The sequence below is a fragment of the Oncorhynchus tshawytscha genome, linkage group LG14 (genome assembly GCF_018296145.1).
Source record: "Oncorhynchus tshawytscha isolate Ot180627B linkage group LG14, Otsh_v2.0, whole genome shotgun sequence".
NCBI lineage: Eukaryota > Metazoa > Chordata > Actinopteri > Salmoniformes > Salmonidae > Oncorhynchus > Oncorhynchus tshawytscha.
In genome coordinates this window covers 50,463,225-50,473,362 of record NC_056442.1, presented here as the reverse complement: position 1 = coordinate 50,473,362, position 10,138 = coordinate 50,463,225, and the positions used below count along the sequence as shown (strand labels likewise).

General features: G+C 46.7%; 1 protein-coding gene across 1 annotated transcript in view; it reads right to left on the bottom strand.

The window, feature by feature from the left end:
• Window positions 1-10,138, bottom strand: part of LOC112236747 (START domain-containing protein 10) — a 34,374-nt gene that overhangs the window by 1,045 nt on the left and 23,191 nt on the right. The window contains exon 5 of the mRNA XM_042297638.1: window positions 6,096-6,148. Within this exon, the coding sequence (XP_042153572.1) occupies window positions 6,096-6,148 (53 nt within the window). The remainder of the gene's footprint in view (window positions 1-6,095; window positions 6,149-10,138) is intronic.

The window sequence follows — 10,138 nt, the reverse complement described above, 5'->3', positions numbered from 1 at the left end:
CCCGGAGAGCTGGAGGTGGAGAGAGACATATCTGCACTCTGGACAGTGGTGAGACAACTTCAACAGGAGAAAGAGAAGGAGCAGGAGAAGAACAGAGCACTAGAGGAGAGGATCAGACTGCTGGAGGAGAGGGTGAGGGGATGGAGGAGAGGGTGAGGGGGATGGAGGAGAGGATCAGACTGCTGGAGGAGAGTGTGAGGGGGTTGGAGGAGAGGGTGAGGGGGATGGCGTGTGACAGAGAACAACCCATTAGAGAGGTGGCCACCACCGCAGAGAAGCCAGCAGAACAGTCCACCCCAGACCCTGACCATAGCGTCCACAACACAGCGGGACAGACAAATGAAGAAGCCCAAGACTATGGGATCCCACCCCCTCTGAGCACCTGCCCCCTGCCAGCCACCCTGATAGACATCCTGACAACCCCCCACACCCACTGAGGACATTCACAAGACACAGATTTGACTCCTTATGGACTTAAACAAATATATCAAGAAAAAAAACGTTTTCACAGAGTGTCATCCTGGAATATCCAAGGTCTGATGTCATCTGCCTTTGGCATAAAGAGCAGGAACCCGGACTTCATCAAAGAAATCACTAATAAGATATTGTCATCCTACAAGAAACATGGTATAGAGGAGACAGACCCACTGGTTTCCCTCTAGGTTACAGAGAGCTGGTAGTCCCATCCACCAAACTACCAGGTGTGAAACAGGGAAGGGACTCAGGGGGTATGCTAATTTGGTATAGAGCAGACCTAACTCACTCCATCAAATTAGTCAAAACAGGAACATTTTACATTTGGCTAGAAATGTAAAAAGAAATGATCTTAACAGAGAAAAATGTCCTCCTCTGTGCTACCTAAATCCCCCCAGCAGAATCCCCATACTTTAACGATGACAGCTTCTCCATCCTAGAGGGGGAAATAAATCATTTACAGGCCCAGGGACATGTACTAGTCTGTGGCGACCTAAATGCCAGAACTGGACAATAACCTGACACCCTCAGCACACAGGGGGACAAACACCCGCCTGGAGGTGACAGCATTCACTCCCACATATGCCCCCCTAGACACAACTATGACAACATAACCAACAAAAATGGGTCACAACTCCTGCAGCTCTGTCGCACGCTGGGTACGTACATAGTCAATGGTAGGCTTCGAGGAGACTCCTATGGTAGGTACACCTATAGCTCATCTCTTGGCAGTAGTACTGTAGACTACTTTATCACTGACCTCAACCCAGAGTCTCTCAGAGCGTTCACAGTCAGCCCACTGACACCCCTATCAGACCACAGCAAAATTAAAGTCTACCTGAACAGAGCTATACTCAATCATGAGGTATCAAAGCCAAAGGAACTGAGTAATATTCAGAAATGCTATAGATGGAGGGAAATAATGTAGAAAAACCTACTAAAAAACAATGAGGCAACAACAAATTCAATCCCTTTCTGACAACTTCCTGGACAAAATGTTTCACTGTAATAGTGAAGACGTAAACTTGGCAGTAGAAAACCTAAACAGTATATTTGACCTCTCAGCTTCCTTCTCAAATCAAAACATTTCTAACAGAAAACCAAAGAAAAGTAACAATAATGACAAATGGTTTTATGAAGAATGTAAAACCAAAGAAAGAAATAGAGAAACCTGTCCAACCAAAAACATAGAGACCCAGAAAACCTGAGCCTACATCTTCACTATGGTGAATCACTAAAACAATGCAGAAATATACTACGGAAGAAGAAGGAACAGCACGTCAGAAATCAGCTCAATGTAACTGAAGAATCCATAGACTCTAACCACTGCTGGGAAAATGGGAAAACTCTTTACAAACAATAACAGGAAGAATTATCTCTCCAAAATGGAGATCTCTTTGACTCTATAACAAAGAACAAACAGCAAAAACATATACAGGATCAAATACAAATCTTAAAATCAACTATTAAAGACCAGAACCCACTGGATTCTCCAAATACCTTGAATGAGCTACAGGACAAAATACAAACCCTCCAACCCAAAAAGGCCTGTGGTGTTGATGGTATCCTCAATGAAATGATAAAATATACAGACAACAAATTCCAATTGGCTATACTAAAACTCTTTAACATCATCCTCAGCTCAGGCATCTTCCCCAATATTTGGAACCAAGGACTGATCACCCCAATCCACAATAGTGGAGACAAATTTGACCCCAATAACTACCGTGGGATATGGGTCAACCTTGGGAAAATCCTCTGCATTATCATTAACAGCAGACTTGAAGCAGAGCAGACTTGAATTGAGTTGTCTGCTCCATGTAGTAACCTAGTGATGGAGAGAGTTGTCTGCTCCATGTAGTAACCTAGTGATGGAGAGAGAGTTGTCTGCTCCATGTAGTAACCTAGTGATGGAGAGAGAGTTGTCTGCTCCATGTAGTAACCTAGTGATGGAGAGAGAGTTGTCTGCTCCATGTAGTAACCTAGTGATGGAGAGAGAGTTGTCTGCTCCATGTAGTAACCTAGTGATGGAGAAAGAGTTGTCTGCTCCATGTAGTAACCTAGTGATGGAGAGAGAGTTGTCTGCTCCATGTAGTAACCTAGTGATGGAGAGAGAGTTGTCTGCTCCATGTAGTAACCTAGTGATGGAGAGAGAGTTGTCTGCTCCATATAGTAACCTAGTGATGGAGAGAGAGTTGTCTACTCCATGTAGTAACCTAGTGATGGAGAGAGAGTTGTCTGCTCCATGTAGTAACCTAGTGATGGAGAGAGAGTTGTCTGCTCCATGTAGTAACCTAGTGATGGAGAGAGTTGTCTGCTCCATGTAGTAACCTAGTGATGGAGAGAGAGTTGTCTGCTCCATGTAGTAACCTAGTGATGGAGAGAGAGTTGTCTGCTCCATGTAGTAACCTAGTGATGGAGAGAGAGTTGTCTGCTCCATGTAGTAACCTAGTGATGGAGAGAGAGTTGTCTGCTCCATATAGTAACCTAGTGATGGAGAGAGTTGTCTGCTCCATGTAGTAACCTAGTGATGGAGAGAGTTGTCTGCTCCATGTAGTAACCTAGTGATGGAGAGAGTTGTCTGCTCCATGTAGTAACCTAGTGATGGAGAGAGTTGTCTGCTCCATGTAGTAACCTAGTGATGGAGAGAGTTGTCTGCTCCATGTAGTAACCTAGTGATGGAGAGAGAGTTGTCTGCTCCATGTAGTAACCTAGTGATGGAGAGAGAGTTGTCTGCTCCATGTAGTAACCTAGTAATGAGTTGTCTGCTCCATGAGTAACCTAGTAATGGAGAGAGAGTTGTCTGCTCCATGTAGTAACCTAGTAATGGAGAGAGAGTTGTCTGCTCCATGTAGTAACCTAGTGATGGAGAGAGAGTTGTCTGCTCCATGTAGTAACCTAGTGATGGAGAGAGAGTTGTCTGCTCCATGTAGTAACCTAGTGATGGAGAGAGAGTTGTCTGCTCCATGTAGTAACCTTGTGATGGAGAGAGTTGTCTGCTCCATGTAGTAACCTAGTGATGGAGAGAGAGTTGTCTGCTCCATATAGTAACCTAGTGATGGAGAGAGAGTTGTCTACTCCATGTAGTAACCTAGTGATGGAGAGAGAGTTGTCTGCTCCATGTAGTAACCTAGTGATGGAGAGAGAGTTGTCTGCTCCATGTAGTAACCTAGTGATGGAGAGAGTTGTCTGCTCCATGTAGTAACCTAGTGATGGAGAGAGAGTTGTCTGCTCCATGTAGTAACCTAGTGATGGAGAGAGAGTTGTCTGCTCCATGTAGTAACCTAGTGATGGAGAGAGAGTTGTCTGCTCCATGTAGTAACCTAGTGATGGAGAGAGAGTTGTCTGCTGCATATAGTAACCTAGTGATGGAGAGAGTTGTCTGCTCCATGTAGTAACCTAGTGATGGAGAGAGTTGTCTGCTCCATGTAGTAACCTAGTGATGGAGAGAGTTGTCTGCTCCATGTAGTAACCTAGTGATGGAGAGAGTTGTCTGCTCCATGTAGTAACCTAGTGATGGAGAGAGTTGTCTGCTCCATGTAGTAACCTAGTGATGGAGAGAGAGTTGTCTGCTCCATGTAGTAACCTAGTGATGGAGAGAGAGTTGTCTGCTCCATGTAGTAACCTAGTAATGGAGAGAGAGTTGTCTGCTCCATGTAGTAACCTAGTAATGGAGAGAGAGTTGTCTGCTCCATGTAGTAACCTAGTGATGGAGAGAGAGTTGTCTGCTCCATGTAGTAACCTAGTGATGGAGAGAGTTGTCTGCTCCATGTAGTAACCTAGTGATGGAGAGAGAGTTGTCTGCTCCATGTAGTAACCTAGTGATGGAGAGAGAGTTGTCTGCTCCATGTAGTAACCTAGTGATGGAGAGAGAGTTGTCTGCTCCATGTAGTAACCTAGTGATGGAGAGAGTTGTCTGCTCCATGTAGTAACCTAGTGATGGAGAGAGAGTTGTCTGCTCCATGTAGTAACCTAGTGATGGAGAGAGAGTTGTCTGCTCCATGTAGTAACCTAGTGATGGAGAGAGTTGTCTGCTCCATGTAGTAACCTAGTGATGGAGAGAGAGTTGTCTGCTCCATGTAGTAACCTAGTGATGGAGAGAGCTGTCTGCTCCATGTAGTAACCTAGTGATGGAGAGAGAGTTGTCTGCTCCATGTAGTAACCTAGTGATGGAGAGAGAGTTGTCTGCTCCATGTAGTAACCTAGTGATGGAGAGAGTTGTCTGCTCCATGTAGTAACCTAGTAATGGAGAGAGTTGTCTGCTCCATGTAGTAACCTAGTGATGGAGAGAGAGTTGTCTGCTCCATGTAGTAACCTAGTGATGGAGAGAGAGTTGTCTGCTCCATGTAGTAACCTAGTGATGGAGAGAGTTGTCTGCTCCATGTAGTAACCTAGTGATGGAGAGAGAGTTGTCTGCTCCATGTAGTAACCTAGTGATGGAGAGAGTTGTCTGCTCCATGTAGTAACCTAGTGATGGAGAGAGTTGTCTGCTCCATGTAGTAACCTAGTGATGGAGAGAGAGTTGTCTGCTCCATGTAGTAACCTAGTGATGGAGAGAGTTGTCTGCTCCATGTAGTAACCTAGTGATGGAGAGAGAGAGTTGTCTGCTCCATATAGTAACCTAGTGATGGAGAGAGTTGTCTGCTCCATGTAGTAACCTAGTGATGGAGAGAGTTGTCTGCTCCATGTAGTAACCTAGTGATGGAGAGAGAGTTGTCTGCTCCATGTAGTAACCTAGTGATGGAGAGAGTTGTCTGCTCCATGTAGTAACCTAGTGATGGAGAGAGTTGTCTGCTCCATGTAGTAACCTAGTGATGGGAGAGAGTTGTCTGCTCCATGTAGTAACCTAGTGATGGAGAGAGAGTTGTCTGCTCCATGTAGTAACCTAGTGATGGAGAGAGTTGTCTGCTCCATGTAGTAACCTAGTAATGGAGAGAGTTGTCTGCTCCATGTAGTAACCTAGTGATGGAGAGAGAGTTGTCTGCTCCATGTAGTAACCTAGTGATGGAGAGAGAGTTGTCTGCTCCATGTAGTAACCTAGTGATGGAGAGAGAGTTGTCTGCTCCATGTAGTAACCTAGTGATGGAGAGAGAGTTGTCTGCTCCATGTAGTAACCTAGTAATGGAGAGAGAGTTGTCTGCTCCATGTAGTAACCTAGTGATGGAGAGAGTTGTCTGCTCCATGTAGTAACCTAGTGATGGAGAGAGTTGTCTGCTCCATGTAGTAACCTAGTGATGGAGAGAGTTGTCTGCTCCATGTAGTAACCTAGTGATGGAGAGAGAGTTGTCTATCTGTGCTGTAATGTGTTGTCTATCTGTTTGAGATCTAAGCATCTGGGGATCTCCCTAATCGTTCCTTATTCCCTTGAGATCCCATTGGCTATTTCAACACGCACGCTTCTCGACCAGGGATGGTAGGACATTAAACATAGGTGTTCTCCCATGTGTGCTGAGTCCTGCCAGCCAGACTCTGCTGAGTAAGAGGGTAATGCATGGACACAAACAGCCACTCACATATGTATCCTCCCCATCTCTCCCCTCTCTCCTTGCCTCAGCATTATATGTGGTGATGGGAGTGTAATGCTGGGAAGTGTAGGCATAAGCAGACTGGAATGTACTTACTTTGGGAGCCAGAAAGTGGGAAGACTTGTTTACAACCCACTTGGGTAGTGAACCTGGGTGAGGGAAGAAGAGAGGGAGAGATTTCGATGTTACACCATGGCATGTCATCCAGGGTCAAATAGCTCAAGGGTGATTTACAGATAATTAGTTGGCAAGATAATCAGAGTTTTAAGATCTTAACAGAGAAAAAGCAATAAAGAGAGAGGGAGAACGAGAGAGAAAGATGGAGAACGAGAGAGCTGGAGAACGAGAGCTGGAGAACGAGAGAGCTGGAGAACGAGAGCTGGAGAACGAGAGAGCTGGAGAACGAGAGCTGGAGAACGAGAGAGCTGGAGAACGAGAGCTGGAGAACGAGAGAGCTGGAGAACGAGAGAGAGAGATGGAGAACGAGAGAGAGATGGAGAATGAAAGAGAGAGATGGAGAACGAGAGCGAGATGGAGAACGAGAGCAAGAGATGGAGAAAGAGAGAGAGAGAGAGAGAGAGAGAGATGGAGAACACAAGAGAGAGATGGAGACCAAGAACAAGAGAGAGATGGAGAACAAGCGAGAGAGATGGAGACCAAGAGAGAGAGAGAGAGAGAGAGAGAGAGAGAGAGATGGAGAACAAGCGAGAGAGATGGAGACCAGAGAGAGAGAGAGAGAGAGAGAGATGGAGAACACAAGAGAGAGATGGAGACCAAGAGAGAGAGAGAGAGACCAAGAACGAGAGAGAAAGAGAGAGAGAGATGGAGACCAAGAGAGAGAGAGAGAGACCAAGAACGAGAGAGAAAGAGAGAGAGAGATGGAGACCAAGAGAGAGAGAGAGAGACCAAGAACAAGAGAGAGAGAGAGAGAGAGAGAGAGAGAGATGGAGAACAAGCGAGAGAGATGGAGACCAGAGAGAGAGAGAGAGAGAGAGAGAGAGAGAGAGAGAGAGAGATGGAGAACAAGAGAGAGAGATGGAGACCAATAGAGAGAGAGAGAGACCAAGAGAGAGAGAGAAAGAGAGAGAGAGATGGAGAACAAGAGAGAGAGATGGAGACCAAGAGAGAGAGAGACCAAGAACGAGAGAGAGAGATGGAGAACAAGCGAGACAGATGGAGACCAAGAGAAAGAGCGAGATGAAGAACGAGAGAGAGAGAGAGAGAGATGGACACCAAGAGAGAGAGAGATGGAGACCGAGAGAGATGGAGAACAAGAGAGAGAGAGAGAGATAGAGACCGAGAGAGAGAGAGAGAGAGAGAGAGAGAGAGGGAGAGAGAGAGAGAGAGGGGGGAGATGGAGAACAAGCGAGAGAGAGAGATGGAGAACAAGAGAGAGAGAGATGGAGAACAAGAAAGAGAGAGAGAGAAAGATGGAGAACAAGAAAGAGAGAGAGCTGGAGAACGAGAGAAAGAGAGAGAGAGAGATGGAGAACGAGAGAGAGAGAGAGATGGAGAACGAGAGAAAGAGAGAGAGTGAGAGAGATGGAGAACGAGAGAAAGAGAGAGAGTGAGAGAGATGGAGAACGAGAGAAAGAGCGAGATGAAGAACAAAGAGAGAGAGAGAGAGAGAGAGAGAGAGATGGACACCAAGAGAGAGAGAGATGGAGACCGAGAAAGAGAGAGATGGAGAACAAGAGAGAGAGAGAGAGACCAAGAGAGAGAGAGAGAGAGAGGGAGAGAGAGAGAGATAGAGACCAAGAGAGAGAGAGAGAGAGAGAGAGAGAGAGAGAGGCGCAGTGGATTCATGAACCATGACAGGTTGTCCATATGTCACCATTTTCTATCGCTAATTCCTCGTTTCGAATTTAATTTTTTTTTTTTCTAATTTTGCTAGAATTTGTTTGTGTTTATGGACTCCTGAATTATTGTCAGCTACTTGCTGTTGTACTGTGCTTTTCTGGATCTGAGTGTTACGTTTATAGGGTTTTAAAGTCTCACAGTAATGAAGGCGTAGTTCACCATTATTTGGGTCTCTGTGCTTTTGGTTGGAGGTGTTCTAAGTTTTTTCCTTATAATTTTACAATCTGCATCAAAACCAGTCGTCATCTGTGGTCTTTTTTGTTTTGTTTTCATCTTTTGCCGTTTGCCTGAATATATAGTTTGTTTTTTACTGTTAGATTGATACCTTCTTTACTGTGAGTGACTGTGGAATCCAGAAAGTTATCTAAGAGTGTTTGGATATTTTGGTTCCAGGTTGCTTTCTGGTATTCTTCTCTCTTTCTCTCGTTCTCCATCTCTCTCTCTCTCTCTCTCTCTCTCTCACACTCTTTCTCTCGTTCTCCATCTCTCTCACTCTCTCTCTTTCTCTCGTTCTCCATCTCTCTCACTCTCTCTCTTTCTCTCGTTCTCCATCTCTCTCTCTCTCTTTCTGTCATTCTCCAGCTCTCTCTCTCTTTCTTGTTCTCCATCTTTCTCTCTCTCTCTTTCTTGTTCTCCATCTTTCTCTCCCTCTCTTTATTTTTCTCCATCTTTCTCTCTCTCTCTTTCTTGTTCTCCATCTTTCTCTCTCTCTCTCTTGTTCTCCATCTCTCTCTCTCTCTCTCTCTCTCTCTCTCTCTCTCTCTCTCTCGTGGGCGTGGTTCCCAATCTCGGCCTGATTGTCTGTGCCAGCTGGAATCACTTATCTTCCCTTTATATGTTCTGTAACCAGTGTTTCTTGTTGTCAGATCGTTGTTACTTCTCTGAGGTTGTGTTGTGTGTCTGTGCTCATCTCTCACCGCCCTTGTGTGGATTATCTGCTGTGCTTCCTCCTACCCATCCGGACACACTCCCTGGATTTCTCAGCACGCTATCATAGGAAGATGCGCCCTAGTCCCTGGGTCGGATTCCGTCTGAGTACAGTCTGTCTGTCCTGTTGCTGCTGTAAACTGTATTCATTAAACCATCGTTGCTTGCATCTTGCATCCGCCTCTGTATTGTCACAGAACGATCTGACCAGACCATGGATGCAGCGAGTTCAACGAGTCTGACCGAATTCATTTCCCGCAGTATCACGAGAATGGATCAACAAGAGGAGAACATCTCCAGCACAGGTCGGGCAGTACAAGCCCTTGTGACGCAGGTATCCCAGCTGACCCAACAATTACGACATCTGAGGGGTCTCGCTGCGCCACCTACACCGGCAGTTCAACCCGCCCCGCCAGAGCCGGATTCCCAGCTAGAGCCACGGCTACCGACACCAGAGGGTTATTCAGGTGATCCTGACTATTGCAGAGCTTTTCTTACGAGATGTTCCATGCAATTCACGTTGCAGCCACGGACCTTCAACCGTGAACAGTCTAAGGTGGCATTCGTACTCACACTGCTATCAGGCAAAGCGGCTCTTTGGGGAACGGCGGTGTGGGCGAACCAGGACCCATGCTGCACCTCTTTCCAGACACTCTCCGAGGAGATGAGAAGGGTCTTCGATCGGGCCGTGGCGGGTAGGGAGGCGGCCAGACTACTCGCTGACCTTCGCCAAGGAGACCGTTCAGTATCGGAATACTCCATCCAATTCCGCACTCTGGCCGCAGAGTGTCAGTGGAACGAGGGGGCGCAGTGGGACATGTTCCTGCATGGGCTGGAGGACCGGATCCAGAAGGAGATTTATGTTCTGGACCTTCCCAGGAATTTAAATGGACTAGTGGAACTAGCCTTGAGGGTCGACGCTCGTCTGAGTCGTATTGGCCGCCGAGCATGCCCTAACAGACCGTATAACGACACGGAGGGCTGGCATGCCAGCAGCGGGAACACGGCCAGTTCAGCCTCCGCTCACGAACCCATGCAGCTGGGAGAGCTCGCCTCTCCCGGGAAGAGAGGGAGAGGCGGAGATCCCAAGGACTCTGTCTCTACTGTGGTAGAGCGGGCCACTTTATCCACTCCTGCCCGGTAAAAGATCAGGCCCGGTAGTAAGCATGAGGCTACTATCGGGTGGTGTCACCACAGAGAAGACCTCATCATCTACTCTCCTCCCGGTAAGACTAAGATGGGCCACCCACACGCACGACACCCAAGCCTTACTGGACTCAGGAGCAGAGGGTAATTTCATGGACTTCAAGCTCGCTCACAAACTCCAGATTCCTATCACCTCACTCTCGCAC